This window comes from Astatotilapia calliptera, chromosome 3, assembly GCF_900246225.1.
Source record: "Astatotilapia calliptera chromosome 3, fAstCal1.2, whole genome shotgun sequence".
NCBI classification, from domain to species: Eukaryota; Metazoa; Chordata; class Actinopteri; order Cichliformes; family Cichlidae; genus Astatotilapia; species Astatotilapia calliptera.
This window is the reverse complement of record NC_039304.1, coordinates 30,030,307-30,055,310: the sequence shown is the minus strand read 5'-3', so window position 1 is coordinate 30,055,310 and position 25,004 is coordinate 30,030,307. Positions and strand designations below refer to the sequence as shown.

At 39.5% G+C, this 25,004-nt stretch overlaps 1 protein-coding gene and 2 long non-coding RNA genes across 3 annotated transcripts in view; all 3 read left to right on the top strand.

The window, feature by feature from the left end:
- LOC113019210 (uncharacterized) overlaps nucleotides 1-25,004 on the top strand; it is a 42,371-nt gene that overhangs the window by 10,973 nt on the left and 6,394 nt on the right. The window contains exon 3 of the mRNA XM_026162769.1: nucleotides 16,539-16,820. Within this exon, the coding sequence (XP_026018554.1) occupies nucleotides 16,539-16,820 (282 nt within the window). The remainder of the gene's footprint in view (nucleotides 1-16,538; nucleotides 16,821-25,004) is intronic.
- LOC113019218 (uncharacterized) lies at nucleotides 1,496-2,566 on the top strand. The gene is made up of 4 exons (XR_003271989.1): nucleotides 1,496-1,687; nucleotides 1,813-1,878; nucleotides 2,150-2,200; nucleotides 2,508-2,566. It is a non-coding gene; the product is annotated as an uncharacterized LOC113019218 (long non-coding RNA).
- On the top strand, nucleotides 8,249-9,197 carry LOC113019212 (uncharacterized). Its single transcript, XR_003271984.1, has 2 exons — nucleotides 8,249-8,692; nucleotides 8,784-9,197. It is a non-coding gene; the product is annotated as an uncharacterized LOC113019212 (long non-coding RNA).

The window sequence follows — 25,004 nt, the reverse complement described above, 5'->3', positions numbered from 1 at the left end:
TTGGGGTACCCTGCCTGTTGTCACAGCGTATTCAGTCCCTGTACAACAACAGTGAGCCCATAGAAGAGTGGCCAGGGGAAGGAAGTCTGCACTTCTCTGCCTAGACTCCTTCCTACAGAAAACCCCAAAGTTAAAAAATCTGGTACACTAAATTTATATTGCAGACTCACAGGCAGGACACAGGAAACATGCGGATAACACAGTGATTTTTCATTAAAAAAAATGCTGATTATTCTTGGGATTTCCAACATTCAAAATCCGAAGTAAATAAAGAAATGATGCAATCCAAATATCAGAAATAATGTGGAGCACTCATGAAGTACACGGAAAACAGACCTAGGTAACACACACCTCCACGGACGAAACAAGAAAAGATAAAAATAAAAAACTATATACAAGAGATAGTGAGGGGAAATGAAACAAGCAGGGAACCAGACACAACTGAAAACAATCAAGAAATTCCTGAGAATAAGGACAGGAAATAAAACTAGACAAGATAAACAAGATCAAACTGTAACTAAAAAAAAGGAAAGAAGACAACTAGATAGAGAAAGAAGACTAATTTAACACAAGGAGGAGAGAGGAAGGTATGGGAATACTGAAAGACAGAAACACAGACAACACGGAGACCATAAAGTGATCAGTGACTAAAGCTGAGAACATAAAAAAGTAATGATCACCTCTCTCATTGAATTTTGAGTGTTTTAATCAACCTTGTTAAACCTGTGGTGTTCCCCATCAAAAATGACCACCATAGGAAATGAATGGGAATCCACTCACTCGCTCACTCACTGAATGACCCCCTGAATGGCCCAGCGAATGACCACTAAAAGGTCCACTGAAAGATCCACAGGAACTGAGTTTGGTTTTCAAAAATGTCTTTTGTGCTAATTTAAGAGCAGTTAAAACGGACCGAAAAACACTAAAGTAAGGGACGAGAGGTAAACACGACAGGAGGGTTTTAAAAACTCTAACTTTGTGCAATTCAGTTTGTTGTTGTTGTTGTTAAGGCTCTTTCCATCCCTGAAAGTGTGACCAGAACTAATGTGATTTGCCTGTTTTGCAGATTATGATCCTATCCTGGTGAGTCCTGTTTATCCTGTGACTGAAGAAACGTCTGTGAGTCTGAGCTGCAGTTCAAGAGAGAAAATACTTTCCAATGTGATTTTTTATCACAATGACGAAATTATTCAAAATGATACCCGAGGGGAGCTGAAGATCTCTGCAGTGTCAAAGTCTGATGAAGGTTTCTACAAGTGTCAGTACTCAGGAAGAGAGTCAGCACAGAGCTGGATGTCAGTTAAAGGTGAGCAGGATCAAAACACTTTATTTTTCATGACCTACTGTAGGTGGCTTATCCAAAAAACATTTACAGTAGATACCTTGTCTACTGCACTATAATATGATCTTAAAACAGGCATGTATTTTTTTTTTTCAACAATACTGTGGTTAACACAAATGCCTAACATGTATACAATTCCCTGGTTTGAGAGTGATATCAGATATAAATCCCTGAGAATTTAAACAGCAAGTTCAGTTCAGTTTATTGAAGTTAACAGTTCATTCTTCTTATTTGCAGTAGCTGTGTCCAGTTCTTCATTTCTTCTTCTGATGATCACTGGACTCATTTTTGGAGTCATATTTATTTTCCTCCTGTTCCTGTTCAAAAACCTCTACAGAAAGAAAGGTGAGGCTCTTTTCACTCTTTAAAGTGTTTGAATGGGCAACGTTCCTAAACTGGAAACCGTTTGCAAAAATGTATAATACATAACCATGTAAATGCAATATTTTCATTTTAAATTGTTAATAAAGGTTCTGCCGATGAGCAGAGGGTGAGTCAGGATGAAAATCAACAAGTCTACTCCTCTCTTCTTCATGGTTAGTTTTTCATCTAGTTTAAAATATCCTGATGCTTTTCTCTTCTGCAGCTTTAACACTGTTGAATTAAAGAAAACTAAGACAATAATGAAATTTAATCATGTACAGCATTTATAAGTAATAAAACATTTTCTAATTTCAGGGTATGTTTGTGCTTACACTGACAACAAAGCTTATCTCATTGTATTTTAATATAAATGTTACTGACAAGAATACTTGTGTTCACATTAGTATCACAGACATGTGGTGACTCATTTTCTCTGACTTGTAGGTGATCGTTGTGTCTATGAGACAATCAGAGGCTCTGGAAATACTGAAAACGGTACAGTGTCAACTTTAATATATAGTTTGTGAAAGCTATGTGATTATAAAATAACAGTGATTATTGCTAAAAACAACACTAACATTATTATTTTAGTTTGGGCAGAAATTGATTACACCCACAATTTTAATGTAGTGCACAGCTGTTTCAGACTGAGAGTATATTATACAGATGTTCAGTGTTGGTCATTAACGCCCTGAAAGAGAGCATTCACCTAATGTGCTCATTATTGCAATTCTGCTCATTTAAGCTGAAGATATTTGAAATTGTAAATTTATCTTTAATTTATTTGTGCTTTGCTCTTTAGGAAACTGGGTGACCCGTGTGATGTAGGTCCAGAGAGCAGCACGATCCTGAGCTGTTTATATAGCGCTTTAATAGTCCCTAAGGACCCCAAAGCGCTTTACATATCAGTCATCCACCCATTCACACACACATTCACACACTGGTGATGGCAAGCTACATTGTAGCCACAGCCACCCTGGGACGCACTGATTATTACATCATTTATGATTAGCTGTTAATAGCAAGTGGTGGAGGAATTTTTTAAACCATTCCTTCAGGAAAAGAAGTACTCAAATACTATGAAAATATCCCACTGGACTCAAGACTCAAGAAGTTTACTGTCATTTCGTATGGTGTTACCCAGCCTGAAACGAAATACTGTTTCTCACCAGCCTCTACAGTGCAATAAGCAATTGTGGAGATCAGGGAAATATTTTACTGCTACTATTCATAACCATCATTACCATTACATTAATTATCATTTCATCAAAGCATTTATTCAATAGATTACACATGTTCTGAGTTAAGATTATTACACCTATCACAGAGAGCTTCTGTCTGGTAAAAGGTCAGAAGCGTCAACGGGCGGGGTGAGGCTGAGTGCATTTTGAGGTCGAGACACACACACACACACACACACACACACACACACACACACACACACACACACACACACACACACACACACACAAACAGTAGTTAGACTCATGTTTAGGTAAGAGTTCAAATAATAGTTTGCAAAAGCTTGTGACTGCAAAATTGTGTCTGCCTAAGGGACAGTTTGTTCCAGGAGATAAGCAAGAGTTAGAAGATTAATAGGAAGCACCTGGCCTCGAGACGGAGAAGATGTCCTTTTAAATGTGTCAAAAGTCATCAACAGAACATTTGTGGTTTTGAAACTTATGCATGTATTGTATCTGCTTTGATGCATGAGGCGGCGTCCTAAATGATACACTGATGTTATAAAAACAACTGCTTGTGTATTATTGGGCGGAGATTGATGCTGTCTGTGTGCAGTGTTCATCTCCCCATGCGTGTGTTCATTAAAATCATTGTTTGACCGACTCTCCTGGACCAATTGTTGTTTTTTGTGCTCACCCTCAATATTTGAACCCGTAACACAACACAGTTTAAAAAGAATACATTTTAAAAAGAGCAGCAAAAAAGGCATAAATAGCATAAAATCTAAGTTCTAAAACAAACTCCAGTCACATTTGTTCAGGTAGATAGCAGCAGTCCTTTCACAGAAGGAATACTTTCACTACACACACATCAACATTACTGCTTCATATATTTACATTTGAGCTCATTTTAAATACTTCATATTCTATTTCTTTCATCATTATTTTTTTTTAAATATTTGATTATAAAAAATATGAATCAAAAAGCTTAAACAGTGTGTGAGAGGGGCACGCCCATTAAAAGAGAGAGAGAGAGAGAGCTATCCTATGAGCATGAAAAGAAGTGGAGGTTTCAGTGACAGTAACCGACTGTGGGACACAAGATGGCAGTAATGTAAAGGATCACTTTACTGGGACCAAACAGCAAAGCAGGCTTCTTCATCGTATTTCTACCTTTTCTCGTATATCTTCTTCTTCTTATCCCTGCGAAGTGTATAATAAAATAATAATAATAAAATGTCTTAAACACCAATATGAGGACAAGCTATCAAGTGTAGTATCACTCAGTTACATCTCTTTTGCTTTGTTAGGCTGCAGTTTAACATCTATAAAAAATATGTGCATCAGGAAACCTAACAAGAAACACAAATGTGCTTACAATATTCATACAGTGTTTGAAGACTGTCCCATTTTAACATCAGTTCAAGTTAGATTTCTGAAATATTTCCCCCTTTGGAAGAGGCTCACTGTGTGGTTTTATTAAATTATAAATAATCAGTTCCACAAGTACAGTAATGTTGGAAACTTCTCCGCCTTTGACAGACTACAACGTAACAAAACAACAAGTTATTAAAAAACAACAACAACAAACCCCCCCCACTCATTCTGCAATAATGCAGCAGCTACTTGTCAAGAAAGAGAGACAAACAGAGAGAGGGGGCAGGACTTCATTTTTGTTTGAGGACTCTATTTCTATTTGTTTTAGCTCATTCACTTCCTGTGGCTGAATTTGTGACCAAAGCACAATTTCACCTGAATGGAAAGATTTGTATCACCGTGCATTAGTGTAATGCAATAACTTACATTAGTAAAGCTCAGCTTTGTCAGTTGAGATAAAAATTAAATAAAGGTTATGTGTAAATTCAATGAAGAAGCTCTATAATCACACACACCCACATTGTCAAGCTGATTGCGACATCACTGGTCTTGTCCAATCATCTTTCTGCCACCCTTCTTAAGACAAATCAGCCTTCAGTCCACGTACTTTAAATGTCACTGCACATCTATCATTCTCACTTGCAGATGCCTTCATAATGATCGTCTGAATATATGGACAATAAAGAACTGTGGCCTGACCTGACTGTTGAGCAGGCCAGAGAGAGTCGAGCTGTACATAGTTCTATGTACAGCTCGACCTGAAACTGCAATAAATTGTTTCAGAATCCCATTTGGACCTTAAATTTTGCATTTCACTTAGTGAGTCATTCAAAACTACATTGTTAAGTTTAGAAAAGGGAAAGAAAATTCTAATTTAATTCCATATTCCTCCTTTAGTGCTGTGAAATGGTCAGCATATAACTAGCTAAATTTCATCATCTGTAATATAACAGAACCCTGTTATTAGTGTTGGTTTATACAGTACAAGAATTTCCCACCCAATTATGTCTTCATTACTTAGGAATTCTGCTTTCCTGCTGACTTGCTCTAAAATTACACATCTAAAACACAAGATGGTGCCGAGGCTCTTCAACTTCAGTTTTTAGTGGGCAAGAGAATCAAATAATAGACATGGACATGAATATTGTAAACTAAAGCTCGTTTAACTTATGGAAAAAAAGCATTGAAACTACATTTCAATTCAAAACAGAGAAACAAAAATAATATCCCTGGCCAAAATTGGGCAGACTTAAAAATAAAGTGCTATTTTAAGTACTTTAAGTACATTTTCAAATGGTATTGTCTTTAAATAATAACACTAAAAATTTCAGCATAAATGCAGTTTTTCCTTCTTAAAAGAATAAGGCAGTGTTGTGGAAGTTTTCCATTTAATAAAGCCTGCAGACAAGCTAAACCAAGCTTAGTGAGAGAATGCATCATCGCGGGACAGACGATCAGCAGAGTCTGTAAGGCTACGTCCACACTAGCCCCGATAGATTTGAAAACGGCGTTGTCATCTGAAAACGCTCCACGTCCACACTAGCATTTTCAGTTGTTTTCACAGAGTTGTGCGTCCACATTGAAACGGACGAAAACGCTTACGTTCCAGTCCTGGGGATTAAAGAATTTGAAGAAAAGCTATACGGAGCATGAATAAACAGATATTAATCTTTAACAGCGCTGTCAAAATTGAAAGCAATCAAAACAACTGCTGTATAAAGCACTCCGCTATCTTTGTTTAATTGGTCACATGACTGTATCACATGACTAAAATGCATCATCGATTTAGAAAGTCTGCGTTTTGGAGTGTCCACACTGTGACCGGACAGCTCTGTTTTGAAATGTTTGTGTTTTTGAGAGCGTTTCCAGGACAGACAGCTGTGGGTGGGTCCCTTCTCAACTGGCCCACCACTGCAGCGGGCAGTCTGTCTCGCTGATGGCAGTTTCTGCTCTGTACAAACTCAGGGCCGTTTTACACTGGGCTTCCTCATCTGAATCAGAGTCTGAAGACAGAGGAGGAGGCTCTTTGTCTTTGTTGGCTCCTTTGTGGTGGCATCTTTACACTGTTCCTGCAGCAGGGCCTCAAGGCTGGGCCAAACCTCTTCTCGCTCTCGCTCTCTAGTGAAGACTGCCTAAACCAAGACCAAGACAATACCAAGACCAGAGGGTTACAGACCGAGTCAAGACCAAGACAAAGTTGAGACAAGACCAAGACAACAAAGTCTTTAAACCGCAGCCAGATGCTGCTTCGTTTACGGGTGTCGGGCATATTTATGTGTTTTTGCAATGCACTCGCACAGCCCTCCTCACTGCTGTCCACTGTCTCACTCAGAAGAGGATAGACCCATGCTCTACTTGACTGTCGCGTCTCTCACCCTCTCTGTTTTTCACATAATGATATTATCCTATATCCTCATATGTGATTGGCCACAATATGGAGGGATTGGAGCATAGCTGAGCCACTGTGTGAGAGCTGAGCAGCGAAAGGAAATTAAGTGAGGAGCCGGCTCTCGCTCAATGGAAGTCGACTCTGATTCACTACAAAGCACTCTCTAAGCACGGGTCTTAGAGCTAATGCTTTTACGCATGACACATTATTGTATGTTACGTTGTGTGTGTCATGGATACTGTTGACTCCAAATCTCCCGACCACTATGTCGATCTGAGACAGCAAGACCGAGACAGTGAGACCAAAACAAGACCAAAGTCCATCGAGACCAAGACAAGACCAAGACCATGTAAAAGTGGAGTCTCGAGACCAAGACCGGTCTCGAGACATCCAACTCTAATAGCTACATGGTTGGGATAGGTCCTTTGTGAAGGCAGTCTTAGGGTAAGTCCACACTAATACGTTTTCGTTTGAAAGCGCATCTTTTTCTCTCTGTTTTGGCCTCCCGTCAACAGTGAAGGAAAAAAGCAACGTTTTGTAAATGCATACATTTGAAGACGGTGCTTTCGCGTCGCAGTGTGGACAGCAAAAATGGAAACTTTTTGAAAACAATGACACATTTTAGTCATGTGATGCAGTCAAGTGACCAATTAAACTGAGATAGCGGAGGGCATTATACAGCAGTTGTTTTGTTTGCTCTCAATTTTGACAGCCCTATTAAAGATTAATATTGGTTTGTAGATGGTTCAGATAGCTTTTGTTCCTAATCCTTTAATTCTTACTCGCAGCAACAACTCCACCTCCTTCTTAGTCCATTTAAAAAACTCGGTGCTTTTCCTCGACATTTTGCTGCGATGTTTCAAAGAGCCGGAAAGTAAATAAGCAGCAGACAGAAATGAGGCAGGTCGAATCTTCTTGTGTTTCACACATGCGCAGGACTGGAACGTTAGCGTTTTCGGCTGATTCAATGTGGACGCACAACTCTGTGAAAATGACTGAAAAAGATAAAATGGACGCGGAGGGTTTTCAGACGACAATGCCGTTTTCAAATCTATCCGGGCTTGTGTGGATGTAGCCTTAAATTTCACTATGTAGTTTGATCGTTGCAGACCTCCATGGTGTGATGTGGGTGGCAGAAAACAGGTAAAACCACTGAACATGAGACATATGTCTCACATCCAAGAAGCTCAGGCCCAAACCTGTAGTAGTTCAAGAAAGTAATTATTAATCTACACACTAACTGTCAACTATAGAACTTTTTGAAGAAACAGTAAGAATAAGTTAAAAAATAGTTTTATTTGCCTGCATGGCTCCAGGACAGTCACCAGCTTTTGGAGAAGCAGCCTCTTGATTCTTTAGTGGACGAGAAACCATATCCAGTGTTGAAAACTGGTTGTGGATGTGAGGTTTTTAACCCTTTACAGCCGATCGGAGCGGGCACGCTCTGTTTTGCGTAACTATTTTTAAATCCCGGTAGCTCTGAAACCAAGTAAGCTAGCGCAATAATTTTTTTTGCATATGAAACTGGAGGAGTTGTACTTACATCTTATGCCATCAGCTTGTCCTAGGTCACAGTTTCCTTCCACATATATGTAGCCAAGTGAACTAATACTACGCATGGAAAGGGTTTAAAAAGAGGGAATTGTGTTTTTGACTGGTTGCCTGTCTACCGGAGGTCTGTTGTAGGGTTGTCATGGTGATGACTAGACCTCGCGTTTTGGGGGTATACTGTCCCTTTAAGAGCCGCCGTAAGCCAGAGCACGCATGCACTCAAGTTTGTGTCACACTGAGCGCTGTGAGCGGGAGCACTGGAGAGTTAGAGACTGCAAAAGATTCTGTGGCTAGCTACACACGAGGTAAATGTGCTAAAAAGTGTAGCATACTGCAAAATATTGTCACCAGTGTTGTAGTAGACTGTAATTAGCTAAGTTTCTTTAGCAATGACTCCATGTTTGTGACCATTTCTGTACAGTTCTTAACGCGCGACGGGTGCATGTTTAATGGTCACGTGCTGTGAAAGGGACTGAAGAGCGGGTTGGCGTGAGTAGTTACAGTGTCCTAACAGATTTCAAAGTTGTTAAGTTTACTTTTACTCACTTTGCATAACTCTGTATGTTTCTGTTTGATTCAGAGGGGAGATCACTTGCTGTGTGATTCCTGCGTGTGTACTTGTCCTAGCACAGTAGCTGTGTGGAGAAACCGAAGTGAGTTCATGATGTTCTCCCATAGAAATGTATGTTTAAAAGAGAGTTTACAGTGCACTTTATTGCCAGTTGACCTGCGAAGTTGTGGGATGTAAACAATGTGTTTATTTGTTTTGTTTTCTCTTTTTTTGTTGTATTTGTTTCTTGACAGGTCACTACTGTTGTCTATACTGTTTGGATTTAACATGTACATATGATAGTTACTGTTGTCTCAGACCCTGAAAGGCAGTTTAGGCTGAGCCAGTGGAATAGTTAAATTTTGCCGTTTCACTCAAAACTACAGAATTAAAACTGTGCTCCTCCGAGTACAGTCGGAGAATAAAAAAGCCCACAAAAGAGTATTTCCTGTGTCCTGTCTCATTCCCCATGACCGGGCCACATATAGCTTTGCAAAAACTGCATAAAAATCACTTGCAGCAACAAAAACATGATATTCCAGAAACACGCTTCGCCGATCCATCAGCTGTTTGTAACACTTCCTACGTCCATCAGCGCGAACTATCACATGACCGCATGACCTGCCCGAAACCGGAAGTGACGTCATTTTGCGGAAATGTAGTTTTTTACGATCGGGGCCTTATGAGCTTGTGTTTTACTTTGTTATGTGTTTTAAAAAGTTATGTTTGACTTTATGACTTTCTGTGTCGTTTCTGGGATGCTTAAGACTCATATTGCACTGCTGGAAATAGTTTATTTTGATGCACATGCTGTTATTTTGCAAATTTGCACTATAATATTTATTTTCGTTTTTCCTGCAGTATATAAAAATTGGTGTATCTCAAAAATAAAACTATGAAGACACTCAAAATAAATTTCCTGTGGTGGGAAACTAGTTTGTGTAACTTTTTTGTATTTACAGTTTTGAGGGATAAGCCTCTTAAATTTCTCTAACTAGAAATATATGTTAAAAAAACAAAAACGATTTTCAATTTTTTTGTAGTTTATTGCACTTTTTTGCAATTTATGTAATTACTATGCACCTAATGCAGACATATTATTAAAGTTTGGGCTATAATGGTTGTATTGATGTATAGCAACTTGAAATGCTCCCAAAAATGGCTCCACAGCATGTAAAAATATAATATAAGCTCTGGCGAACTTGGTTCTATGGTAGGTCTTGAAGGGTTAAAGTATTTAAAGTGTACAAAATAAAATGTTTTATAAATGTGGCTTGCACTATTAGTGTTTAATAGTCATTAAAACTAGAAAAGTGCTGCATAAACCCCACTCTGTGGTATTTCTTCTGAAACTGAGATGTTATTTGATCCTGAGCTTCTGTCTCTTGGCAGAAAAGGGGAAACACCTGTTAGGTTTTGTATTGTTGATTGTCATTTATGCTTAGAAATATTTAACCATATATGCTTAGAGGTGTATAATCATTTGTAGATTGAAAGAATGTCTCATTCTAGGAGGTCTGTAACAACTCTGTGTAGCATGAAGAGGGGGGTGCGTTCACTCCTCTACAGAGTGTTCTGGCATAGATCACACACCTCCTAGGAGAGGTCGTATCTTCTCTTGCTGATATATGGTTTAGCAAACACACGTATATCTCTTTAAGTATAAGAGCCTTTTGTTCAGATGGACCCGCTAGACTCCTGGCACCAGCTTTGGGGAGTCTTCACAGGGTCACATCTTGACCTCACACAAATCACACGCACTCACGCACACACACGCACACACATACACACACACACACACACACACAGGCAAGGTACTCTTTGTGTGTATGTAGACGTCATATGTTAATGAACCTATGCATATTCATGTAACCTCAATAAAAGAGTAGTGTTACGGGAGAACGGACGAGAGCAACTGGGGTCAAGCGAAGGAACAGCGTTTGTCCGGTTCTCTCCCGTGCACGAGAAACATGAAGAACTTTGCCTACTTTGTGTCTTGCTTGCTGTGTAATTATATTGTCCTCAACGTTCCAGCGAATAGGTTCAAGCTACAAACCTATCAACCCACTGCCCATGAGTTATGCTGTTTGTACTAAATGGGTGTGCTCTGTTATATATATATATATAAAATACATACAATAATATGTGCATCAGGAAACCAAACAAGAAACAAATATAGCATTCATACGGTGGCTCTGTTTGCAGCTTTGCTCTGCTCTCCAAACATCAGACTGACAATGTTTTGTATACAAAACCACATATATGTGGTCAGCTCAAACAGGTGTACATTTTGGATTTGCTTTAATAGTTCTCAGTGGAAACAGTTTATAAAAGAGTCAGACAGTGTTTTATTTTACATTTCAGTTTTGATTTTAAAAACATTACTCACATTCTCCAGGAACCAGCCCACTGTGTTGTCACTGACACAGCTTACATCACCATGAAAACAGCAGCACGAGTAATCTGAGAGAGAGGGCAGGACTTCCTCTTGCTTCATGCCCACTTCTGGTTAAGGACACTATTTCTGTTTTGCATTAGTGTAATGAAATACTTTAAATGAATCAAGCTCAGCTTTGTCAGTTAAGAAAACCTTAATATTGTATGAATCTGTTTTCTTGGTTGTTTATAAAGTTCTGTACATAACATAACCTAAAAACTTCACATTTAAAAGTTATCCTGAAATTGTGATCTTATTTTGCCTTTTTAGCTGCTCAGTCACGCTGATATTTGTATAATAAATCTTACTGTTTGTCTATTTTTGTTCGGTTTAGTTTTTATATTACAGGCCTTTTCATAAAGAAAGTACCTGATGTTTCTGCAGCAGCAGGAGAGTATAAAGATGTCACACCATACAGTGGTCAGATCTTGTTGAGTTGCTATTTCAGTGTAAAAGGAAGGAAGCTGAGAGAATAAGTTAAAAAAAGTCTCTTTGTTTCCTTCACAGCCTTTGGTATCTGCTGTGCTGCTGCTTCACTCTCTCTCTTTACAGAAAGTTGTAGAAGTTTTCAGTCGTGTCACTGCTGGATGTGAGGATGGGAGCCACTTTGCTCTGTGAGCTGGGCCTATTCTGTGAGTACATCACATCTATTACATCTATTGTTTGATTAATACTGATCCATAAACATGTTTTAGTAAGAAGAACAGAGCATCAGTCATTTGTACCATTGCAGGTCATGTGATCAGAAGACTCATGTTTTGTTATAAACATGTTGTTTGATGGTTCACTCTAATCTGAGTCAGTGTGTGGAGCTGGTTTAGTTTATCTAAGATTTATTGTCATGGTTTGCTGTGTGGCAGGCAGGATGTTGGACCCAAGTGTAGGACTCGTAAACAGAGGAGTAAACTCAAAACGATAGCTTTAACGCTGGAAAACTTCTCATCCATGTACAAAGCAAAACTAGAAACTCAAACACTAGAAAATAAACCAGAAACTGAAAACTAGGAATTGACTTGGAACAGGAAAGAAACACACAGCATTATGAGTGTGCGACATGACAAATGACAGAAAGAAACACAGGACTTAACCCTCTGGGGTCCTGGTATAATTGGCTGTTGTTGACTACTTTTGATTTTACTTCTATATTTCACCTTTAAAAGCTGTTTATCTTGCTTCGATTGGTATCATTATTTTCAGCACAACCTTAAATATCTGAAATTTGAGGGTTTTTTTCATTTTGGTATACTATATTAGCACAATTGATCTAAATCCAGACAAAACATTCAAAATCCGAGTAGAAAAAAGTTATATTTTTTACTGTAAAACCCACAAACATGTTTAACGAATCATTTTCATAACTTGAAATGCAAATAGAAATTCTACATTTCTAGAAAATTATGCACAAGTTTTGCAAACAAAGTTCTTTAATACCATTTACCTAAAAATGCAGCCAAGGCCTCAGGCGTTTTTTATATAACCATTTAAATCTATTTACAGAACAATCAGGTGTGCTGCATCAAATAAGAAGGCACACAAATTACTTGTGCCACTTCAAAAAAAATCGTTTATGTTCAGTATGAGACAGAGGAGAACACCACAGGCCTAAACCCTGCAGGTCTGACAGCAGGAGGTGCATCAGTCCAGTTGTCCATGTGGAGACAGCGTTTACACTGGAATCTGCCTTTGGTGACTTTTTTGGAGCAACTGTAACATTCAGCAGTATAAGTGACACACAGGACAATGAGAGGATGGGGAACAGGTGGCAACACAGGCGGGAAAAATCAGACCTAACAACACAAGGGAAGCAATACCAGACACACTGCACACAGGACAGGGGATATCAAAATAAAACAGGAAACATACGACAGGCACAGAGGCACGACGTTGACACTGAACAGAGAGAACACGAAGCACAGGCACAGGAGTGACAAACTGCGACATGAGACACGACTGACTGGGGAACATGAAAATAAACATGAAGAGCACACACATTCTGTAGACATAGATAAATACATGTCTCTTGTTATTTCAATTATATTTGCATGTTTGAAATAAAATTGTCTGTCTGTCTGTAAACATGAGGGGCACAGGAACAAAACCCAAGAACTAGAAATCACAAAACAAACAACAACTAAAGCCAGAACTACAGATCCACAAACAATAAGACTAGTAATAATAAACCAGGGGGAGGTACCTGGTTGCCTTTGGTTGCGTTTAGTTTAGTTTAGTTATGTTTCACTTAGGTCTTCTGTGTTAGTCTGTCATGTTTCCTGTCTTCTGGTTCATGTTGTCAAACTTGTCATGTCTGCTTTCCACTCTGTTTCCTGTTTTATGATGATTGACAACCTACAGAGACATATTTGAGTGTCGCTACTTTGATAATGTCTGAAGTTTCTGTCTTTATTTTAGTGCTCTGCACGCTTCTCTGCACTGGACACGCTCAAGGTGACAAAACACTTTTCACTTTTTTTGTGTTTGTTTTTCATTTATCTTACTTCTGTTTACGTACTACTGTTTCAGTCTTAAGCACTTTACATTTTTCTTTTTATTTATTTATTTATATATCTATCACTATCTTTATAATTTTGTGAATATAAACTAAGGTTGTGGCTTCAATAGTACATGAAGTGTTTCAGATTGTTAACTGTGTGGTTGTGTTGGATTCTAGATGCTGTGCTAACTATTGAACCCAAATCGTCCAGTTTTTTCATCAGAGAGTTTGTTACCTTCAAATGTGACATGAATGAAGGAGAAGACACTGACTGGTTTTACAAAATCAACAAGGATGGTCAAGAAGTTTTCTCCTACAGGACAAACAAAGACTCCAAATTAGAAATTACATCTACAGGTTACAGTGGTGAATATCAGTGCATTGGTGACAGGAAGAGCTCACATGATAAAAAGATCAGTAATACTGTCTCTATAACAGTATTAGGTAAGTCTTCAGTGACCGACAGCATAAATGTATGATCCCTGTTCAAATACTCAACTGAACAACATTTAATTAAATTTGTCATTGAAACTTGAACTTTAACCAGGACCAGTGTAAAGTCAGTGCGTCAATACTCACAAGTTGTCATTAACAAAATTAACAAATTGAGTTTTAACAACAGAGTCAATCGTGGATGAAATTAAATTTAACTACATTTCTAAAGGAAAAGAAGAAACATGAAAAGCTTCATGAAGTTTAAAGTGATGATGTTTCTGTTATCTAAACCAACTAGTCAGCATTAGTTTACATTCAGGGCTATAGAATGGACAAACATTTAGACAGTGGTTCTTTAGAGATCAGAAAATATTAATGTAAATATAAACTGTGTTTTTTTTAATGTTCTTAATGATGTTATAATGAAAAACACATATTTATTTTTCATATCATATCCTCTTTCATAACATCAGATAAACCCAGGGCCACACTGACAGCAGGAACAACAATCATACCAGTAGGGGGCAGTGTGACACTGACCTGCTCTGTGCAGAGCTCTGATGGATCGAAATATGAGTGGTTCAGACGAACCCAAACAACCTCTGAAGTTCAAATCAGAGATCAACAAAACAGAGATATCAGAGTATCTGAAGGAGGAATCTACAGCTGCAGAGGAACAAGAGGAAACCCAGTTTACTACACTGATAGAAGTGATGATGTCACCATTGAGAAAACCTGTGAGTTCAGTATTTCTTTTTAAAAATGTATTTTTTTGATTTCATGTTTCTGTTTGTATCTCAACTGTTAATATGTGTAAACAGTTTCCAATAAAGTTGTTGTAAAACAACAACCCAACTGGCCTCAGATATTCAGAGGTGAGACGATCACTCTGACATGTGAGGTGCAGGAAGGAGGTGAAACCACTGAGTGGGAGTATGAATGGAGAGGACCCAGGACACCCACACAGTGGACACACAATAATGATGTGACATTCAGAGTTTCTGAGTCCAGCAGTGGCCGGCATCACCACTGTTTTATTCAGAAAAAAACCATTGCATGTAGTTTTTATCATAACTCTGGTTTTACGTGGCCTATCAACACAATTTAAAAACTGGTATATAGTTTGAAGTCCGCACGTTCGACCCAAGTTGAAATGGAGACTCTGGGCCCGTCAACCACAGAGGGTTAATCAAAAAGCCTTAAGTTGGCTAGTTATGTAATGGGCTAATGTTTAAAGCTTTGACTTGAGTAAAGTAACTCATATTACTGCTACTGCTAAGTAATGTTAGCAAAGTTCACAGGATATTCCATAAATCTCCATGCCGTAACTAACTGTATAATAGCGCTGCCGTATTGTATCACACTCAGTGCATTTCAATCACTTCTTCAGTGTGATAGCTAGCAAAATAATAATCATAATTTTTAAAAATAGCATGTGTAAGGTACACTTACTGGAAAATGATTTACTAGGACTCACCTATCATGCGACTGGAGAGCGCAAACTACGCCATTGTTGTTTTCCATCAAATACTCATTAAAACAGCAACCTACAGGTATGTTAGCGCACTCATTCCTGACTGTTAGGGGGAGGGGCGGGGTCACATGTTGAAACAGACAGAGGTGCAAGGCAGCACATTTTGCAACTCATTTTATTTTTCTATCTGATAAGAAAACTATTCAATCAGATAGTTATTTGTGGTGAAAGAAATACAGTTACACTTCCAAGCACTTTTAAGCACCACATCTGAAATTCAAACTGTTGAGTCTGTGTTTCCACAGGCCCCACTAGTTTAGAGACTTATTCCTCATGAAGAACGGAAAACAAGACCGTTCTTCATGAACATCTTCAACCAGTCTTTAACTCGCTAACGAGGGAGAGCTTTGGTCAGAACCAGGCAGTGGAGCAATGCTCCTCACCTGTCTCTAGCCCAAATCCTTCAAAGAGCAGCTCTCCTCGCAGCTATTTATTCCCATGACAGTTACAGTTTACACAATACAACACAACACCTCCTACCGTAAAACGGGGAGTTTTACGGTAGGAGGTGGGGAGAAGGTGGGGAAATGGTTCTAAGACAAGGCATTGTGTGTGTGTGTGTGTGTGTGTGTGTGTGTGTGTGTGTGTGTGTGTGTGTGTGTGTGTAAGCACCTGTATGCATGTGTATGCATGTGCAAAAAGAGTTGAAGTGAACAACATGCTTATTAACACCTCTTTTATCATTCTGATTTTAAAAAAATTAAAATAATTGCTCTCATACCATTTCAATTTGGCCTCATTCTTTCCTATGTGTTGTTGGAAACTGGAAATTTAAGAGGTAGTATACAAGATGTAAAATGAAGGCATACAACATCAGGGCAGTGTGATATTGACCTTTGTGTTGGGTTTAATATATATTTTCTTTCTGTCTTTGTCTAAACTCAACAGCAGATCAACCAAAGGCCCAAATAATGTCTGATATGAGAGACATCCCAGTAGGGGGCAGTGTGACCCTGACCTGCTCTGTGAGCGCATCATCATCATCTGGATGGAAATACTACTGGTACAGAGATGAGAAATCCTCTGAAGCCCTGACCACACAAGATGCAGTTTTCCACTCAAATGGACAAATCAGTGTCTCACAGGAAGGACTCTACAGGTGCAGAGGAGGAAGAGGAAACCCAGTTTACTACACAGAGGACAGCCAGTCAGTCAGCATTGGGAAAACAGGTGAGTTTTTTCTGAACATGAATAAACAAACATGACTTTTATAAATCTACAACATATCTGGCTTCAGATATACAGAGCAGAGGCAGTAAGAAGTATATGAAAAATACACAGAGTGGGAAGTATAAATAAAAAACTACAAAACATTGAAGGAAAAGTGTATTGAGGAAGCTAAAAATTTCACTGCATGATAGAGACTACAGGTGTAAAGAAAAACTGAAAAGTGCACAGCAGTTTTCTGCAGACTGGAGTAATTACTTCATTTTGACAGTATTAATTTTGTTCTCTAGACAATATTTAGATGCCAATATGATTCTACATATTGTCTGGCTCCATATCTATACATTACTATACATATCCATATGTATAGTTATTATTGTTAAAAATTTACACTGGGTGCAGAAAAATGCAAGAGCTCTTCTGAATTTAAACATTTTCAAAGTTTTACACCAGCACAGTGTCATGTTTACTGTGTAAATACAACATGATAAAGTAGCAGTATAGTTTGTTTGTTTTTTTTCTCTGCAGAACTGACATTAACTGTATTTGAATTACCAAGAGTGAATCAAAATATTGTGTCGGTTTAAAGAAAATCTTTGCTCTAGTTACTATAGCAACAGGAAACAATATGAATTACATAGACAAAAGGTAGGTTTTACTAGTCTTAGACTTCATGGCTCAGTTGCCATGCAGTAAAAGTAATTGTATATTGCACTGCACTAGCTGGAACCTATCCTGGTCCTTTCTGTTACAGTGCGTTCACACCGAATGCGATAGACGTGACCAAAAAGCGCCAGACACCCCTAGCTGATCTCGTGCACATTCGCACCTCGAAGCGCGTCCAAAGCGAACTGGTCGCACGTGAAGCGGAAATGTGGGAGGAAGTAGTGTCAGACACAGTAGCGGTTTTTGATACGAGCAATACGGGCGGTTGCCCGGGGCGGCATCGTGGTGGGGGCCGGCATCACGGGCATCGGCAAAAAATAAATAAATTTGCTCGTACTCATGCTGCCCTGATGTCATGTTAGCGCATATAGAGATTGACAGACCACGTGACTTTCGCGCATTGCCTTGTGGGTACGAGTGGCAACAAAATCAAAACACTGCATCAAGCGCTAGCATTTCCAGCACCGGTAATTATTAATTCTATGGTTTTAATCCCTACTTGCATTTTATTTGCCCCAAAAACAGTTATGTACAAAATGAGGTCCGTACAAAGACAGACTTGACGAAAAGGCAAAAAAAAAGTACGAGGAAAAAATCAAAGGAGTGAAAGGGTTAGACCCATACGAGCATACAGAGTGGAGTAAGAACGTTAGTGTGCTGCCCAAGTTTCATCACACACATATTTATTATTATATGGTCCAAAGTGTGAGTGCATACACTCACAAAATGTTTGGTAACTTAAGATCCCAGCCCAGGTCCAGTTTACTTTGGTGATTTGGACTATTCCATTTCACAGCTGTTGTTAATTTTTTTTCCTTTATCTCCTGTACAGGCCAACACAATCTATGTGTCGTTTCAGGTTGTAGTATTACACAACATTTTCAGATCTAATAGAAATAAAATATGTGTTTTGTAATTCATTCATTTTATTGTCTTTATTTATAACTGGCATTATTGTTTCATTCTATTATACAGTCTTACAGGAAAGAGGCAAAATTGTAAAAATCCATTATGCTTTATTAGCTGCTTCGGTGAAAAACAAATCAACAATGCAAAAAAAAAAAAACAATATCAAAACAACATACTGGAAAACAGTTATTCATCACTTGATTGCTTCAATACAACACTTGGGCACATATATGCAGGATGTTTCGTGGCTGTTTTGATATCGCTCTCTCTCTTAACCGATCAAATCTCGCTGTGGTAGCAGCTTTAAACTCGGTATGACCCCGGTTGATAGAGGGTGCCCAGTCTGGATCGCATTCCAGCATTTTGTAGGCTGGTTTTCCTACAAAACACTAGTGGTATGCGATACTGCATATTTTGGTATCGATCCGATACCCATTAAATACGGGCCAGTATCGTATTGGTATTGGTAAATATTAATACCAATACCAATACTTTTTAATAAATAAGGTGGATGTGTCATTGAATTGCTTAATCTTAATTAATTTTCATGACCTTAAGTGTTTTTGTGTCTTTATTATTAAATAGCTGAAACCCAGGACATAATTAGGACAAAGTTTATAATTAAATAGAAAATGCTTTTTTAATGTAGCTGGTCTGCGATGCCACTGCAAGTGAGATGGACTCACCTGCACTGCATCTAAAGTCACGCCTCGCCAGCTTAAAATCTGTGCTCTGCTTGTGTTGTTGTTGTTGGTGATGTGTACGGCCGGCAGCGGGAGCGCTGCAGCCGTTGAATGTACTGTTACAGCAACCATTGCATTTTTGTAAGGGTGGAAAACCCTGGGGAAGGACTGGCTCAGGGTGAACCAGAGGTTGGTGCGCCAGCGGGACCTGCCAAGCTGCAGACCGAGGTGCGCGGGGGTACTTCCACGCCCGAGGGTGGCATGCTCTCCTCCAACAGAGGCCAGCACGCAGCGTTGTCCTGCATGCCAGCCGCCTGCCCAGCTGCCTGTGAGCCCCCGCTCACTTCAACGCCTGCTGCGCCGCAGCTGTTTGTTGAGCTAAGTCACTGGCAGTGTTGGTCAAGTTACTTGAAAAAAGTAATCAGTAACTAATTACTGATTACTTCCCCAAAAAAGTAATCCCGTTACTTTACTGATTACTTATTTTCAAAAGTAATTAATTACTTAGTTACTTTTTAAAAACACGATTTACAACCTGAAGAGGTGATAAAGCGATAGATCTTTCAGCCCAATTCTACTTTTTCTGCATAATCCATCATACAAAATGTAATCAAATGGAAGTCTCTTTTTTTTTAACTTGTTTTATCAGTTTTAATCTTTTAACTTTATGCATCAAGCAAAAATTTAATTATATGCAACATTCTCTGACTTGAATAAATTAGTTTAACATTTAAACCTATTTTCTACACATTCCAGCACATAAAATAAAATATTTTTTGTGTTTACACTCACTCTTTCAAATAGATGCAAGTAAAACACAGCAGAAAATAAATAAAGTCAAAGACTCAGCGGTCCTGTTGCTCTATTTTCACCTGTAAAGCAGGACTACAGTAGGCGGAGGTTTACCCTGGTGCAGGTGTGCCACGGTCAGTTGAAGAATCCGCGAGTTTCTCTGTGAGTTTCCCATTACATCGTTGCGCTCTTGGTGCTTCCTTGGAAGTTTAGGGGTTTTTTCCACTGTAAAAAGAAGTTTTCTTCCCACGCACGATGGACGCTAATGTTTTTGTCACTTTTTATGGAATCAAACTCAAAGTAAGGTCAGTACTTCCACGCTTTAAACGCTGCACGCTCATACTCTCTCCCACAATCGATATGTGATCCATTGTTGATCTGCACACAGCTGTTGTCACTAACGGCGCACTCGCTTACGTCACTGTCATGAGACATTCTCGCAAAAATCACGGTTTTAGTAACGCAGTAATGCAGCGTTCCTACGGGAAAGTAACGGTAATCTAATTACCTTTTTTGCAATAGTAATCCCTTACTTTACGCGTTACTTGAAAAAAGTAATCAGATTACAGTAACTGCCCATCTCTGGTCACTGGTCCAGCTCCGGGGCTGCCGCTGGAGGCGCGGGTGGCCCCCAGAACCACCTCGTCACCGGTGCTGGTGGATGTGCAGGCGACCGCCAGAGTGGACACTTCCCCGTGGCTGGGCAGGGGGCTGGGGCGCCAATTCCCCCGCCTGCTCGCCTCAGTCGGGTGAAGGGGGTATGTGGCAGGTTGGGTTCTGTGATGCTGCTGAAGGTGAGATGGACTCACCTGCACAGCATCTACAATCACGCCTCGCCGGCTTAAAACCTGTGCTCTGCTTTTGTTTTGTTTTTTGGTGGTGATGTGCATGACTGGCAGCGGGAGAGTGGCAGCTGTTGAATGTACTGTTACACACAGCAAAATATCCAGTGTTAAATTAACACTGGAGATTTTGCTGTGCAGCAACGATGTAATTATTGCAAGAATAAATGATGCTGCAAAGCATGAAAATGCCATCGGGTCTGCCGTGGTGGTTTAGTTATCAAGTTGTTTTTGTTGGGGTTTTTTAAAAGAAAAATCTTAAATAAAAAGTGCACACAAATAAGTAAATAAGTTAAAAAGGGGGAGAGGGAGCAAAGTGTGCCTGCTCTGCGCTGACACAGGAGCAGCGAGTCTGGCGACCTTGCTGTTTTGTCTTTGCCGAAAGCACAGCATCGCAAACAACAGCAGAACTTAAAGAATCGATCTCACCAGGCTAGTATCGATCCGATACCGATGCCGACTTGTTATCGATACAATCGATATTTGGATCGAGCCGCCCACCACTACAAAACACAAAAAACATTAGCCCGCAAAGCCGCATTGAACAAAGCAGCATAGTGCAACGAATTCAATTCAAATCAATATAAGACTTATTTGTAACCTACAAATAAGTCTTATTGCAAGAATAAATGATGCTGCAAAGCATGAAAATGCCATCGGGTCTGCCGTGGTGGTTTAGTTATCAAGTTGATCGATTCCTACAAATAAGTCTTATTTGTAGGTCAACAATTATGTTATGATAAATTACTTAATAACTACAACAAAAGACTTACCATTGTTGAAATGCTTGGAGCAGACTAACATGTGAGCTGGAGTGTTTTGGAAAATTATATTTGGTCTGCAATCCAGGCCATCTGTTGGCTCTTTGTTACTTCGGAAACGTGACTCGAACAATTTCTCTACCACGACATAATCCGATAAAAACCGATCACTTTACCCGTCGGCTTCCCGTGGCTGTCATGCGACCAGTGTTGTGCCAAAAAGTGATTGTGTCTGTGTATTTTTTATGTGTAATATCTTTACGTATGTTCGTAAATAGACTTCGGTGAACAGGTTTTACAAAGGGGTTATATAGAGAATTTAAAAAATATCTGTTTTTAAAGTATCTTTACAACTCTCTGCTATTGTACTTACATTATAACCAATCCGGTCCTTTATCCCCACTTAAAATATTTTTACAGAACTATTGTAATATTTGCTGCCATTTCTGCTGTCCTCTTGGCCAACTTACTCTTACAAAAGACATTTTTAATGTTAATGAGATTTTTTTAACTGCATAAATAAAGGTTATATAAAAGTCACTGCCAAAAACTGATTGTGGCTTCTACCTTGTTACACGGATGTTGTTTGTGGCTCAAGATGACTTTATGTCATCCATGAGGGATGCATTTGACATATGTTTCACATATTATAGCCCAACAAGTTACTTATAGCAGTTTAAATACGAGGAATCAGTTTTTGGCAGGCAATTACTTTTTGGCAAAACACCGGCTATAGCAGTTAATAATACAACAGCTTCTTGCCATTCTTTGAGTTTCTTTTTATCGCTGTTCGACTGTTTTCATGTAAAAGCTAGTGGTGGGCGGATCGATCCAAATATCGATAGTATTGATCCCAAGTCGGCATCGGTATGGGATTGATACTAGCCTGGTGAGATTGATTCTTTACTTTGAGTTCTGCTTGTTTGCCATGCTGTGCTTTCGGCAAAAACGAAACAACCAGATCGCTGGACTCACCGCTCCTGTGTCAGCGGAGAGCACTTTGCTCCCTCTCCCCCACTTTTATGTTTCGGTGTTGCACTGACACGTCACGTGACTTAGACACTTTGGGGGTTGTTAAGTTATTTACATATTAATTATATATATTTTTTGTTTTTGTTGTTGAGAATTTTAATGGTGATTTTTTTGTATTATAGTTTATCAACAGTATTTGTTTTAATTTGTTTACTGGTTTGCGTGCACTTAAGATAAAAAAAAAAGAGTGCCACCACGGCAGACCCAATGGCATTTTCATGCTTTGCAGCATCATTTATTCTTACAATAATCACACGGTTGCTGTAACAGTACATTCAACTGCTGCAGCTCTCCCGCTGGCAGCCGTACACATCACCACCACCAAACCTGCAGGCTGCATGGTCCTGCGTTTCGGCACGCATGACCATGCAGGACCCCCGCGCACCTCGACCTCCGTCTCCAGCTTGGCAGGTCCCGCTGGCGTGCCAGCCTCCGGCTCACCCTGAGCCGCGCGCTGTCCACCCTTACAGTGATCACCCGGTTGCTGTAACAGTAGCCTACAATCAACGGCTGCAGCCTTCCTGCTGCCAGCTGTACACATCAACACCAAAAACAACAACAGCACAAGCAGCGCACAGGTTTTAAGCCGGCGAGACATCATTGTAGATGCAGTGAAGGTGAGTCCATCTCACCTGCAGCAGCATCGCAGACCACGGCCCGCCACAATAATAAAACATTTTTTTATTTAATTATAAATAAATTATTTCTCCTAATTATGTCCTGGGTTTTAACTAATTAATGATACCAAAGGAAACATCACAAAAAACACTTAAGGTCATGAAAATTAATTGCGATTTAGCAATTCAATGAGGCATCCACCTTATTTATTGAAAGGTATCGTATCGGTATTGGTATCGGCGATACTGGCCCGAATTTACTTGGTATCGGATCGATACGAAAATATGCAGTATCGCACACCACTAGTAAAAGCCTGTGTGCGCTAGTACCGCTTGCCACTTGTACCTATAATCCTTTGCGGTTTTACCCCAAAATGACGTCATATTTTCAATCTCTATTGGGAATGGTACAGGCACCGATTGGTTTTCTATCGCCCATTTGCTGCGAGGCGTCCTCCGTTTGCGAGGTGCGCCTGCTGCTTAGCGGCACAGGGAGGAGAGGGCGAGGCGGCGGGGGATTCTCTGACTGGCTGGAGCAGCATCTAATAACCAACTCGCAAAATAAAACAAAATAAAAACAAACCAACAAAATGATAGAGACTTATAATTTGCACCGATGTTTTTTCTATACACGAAAGGCGAGTGCGAAGGCCCTCGGTGTGCCTGCTGAAGTCAAAGTAAACTTTATTGTCATCTCCACTACATACAGTCCAGTATATAGAGAGACGAGACGACGAGGCAAGCAAACAAACAATAAATATAAGAAGAGTTAAAAAATATATACACACTTTAGGACTCGGGGTAAAGGGATCAATAACAATGTAAAATTTATAATTTACAGTTTGAGGATTTAAAGTCTCACACAACCTGTTGACAGAGGAGGGGCCAGCTGCTTCCAAATAGAGCACATTTCATTCATAATGTTGTAAATCCAAGCCCATTATGTATTCATGATTTGAATCCTGGGTTGTGTGAAATCAGTCACCAGGGCCCTATTTCAGGAAGCCGGTTTAGAAAACTCAGAGTGAAAAACGATACGCAGGGTTGAGTAACCCCGAACTGTCCAACTCGGAATATTCGGTTTCAGAAAGGCTGATAACAATTAGTTCAGTCAACGCGGAGTTGCTTTAACCCCAAGTTAAGCGCGCGCACGAGGATACATAAAGCCCTGATTAGTGGAGCACAGATTAAGCGAGTCACCATGGAGACGGAGGGAAAGAAGGCGCGGTCAATGTATTTCACAGCGCTTGAGGCCGAAATTCTGATGATGGCAGCATATGCCGATAACATGCAAATTATGCGGAAAAAAAGTAACACAGCCTCAGCTGCAAAAGACAGGGAGCATGCATGGCAAAACATAGCCGACAGAGTCAATGCGTGAGTGTTAATTTAAACATTGATCTAGGGATTTCCACCCATTTGACATGTTATTTTATTTTATTTTATTTTTTATTTTATACATTTTATTTTGTGATGTGATTTGAGCGCAGGTGCAACCCAACAGGCCCCAAACGTTCCTGGCAGCAAGTAAAAATGAAATATAAAAATATAATCCAAACAGGTAAGGTGTAATTGTATTATGAGCCATAGTGCTTGGTCTGTTTGTCCCATGTAAATCAATTGCAGTTAGAGGCTACATTAATTTTCTTTCTGTAAGCACTTATTGAAATTATCTGAGCACATTACAAGTACATATTTGCTTACTCTGTATGCTCAAATGCGACCCGTTATAGCCAACAGAAAAAAAGCGGAGGCCCGAAAAACAGGTGGGGGTCCTCCACCACCACCACTCACAGAGGCTGAGCAGTTGGCTTCCACATTTGTGATAATGTTGGCAGCATCACAGATGATCTTCACAGTGCAGAGAACACAAATTAGCATCCAT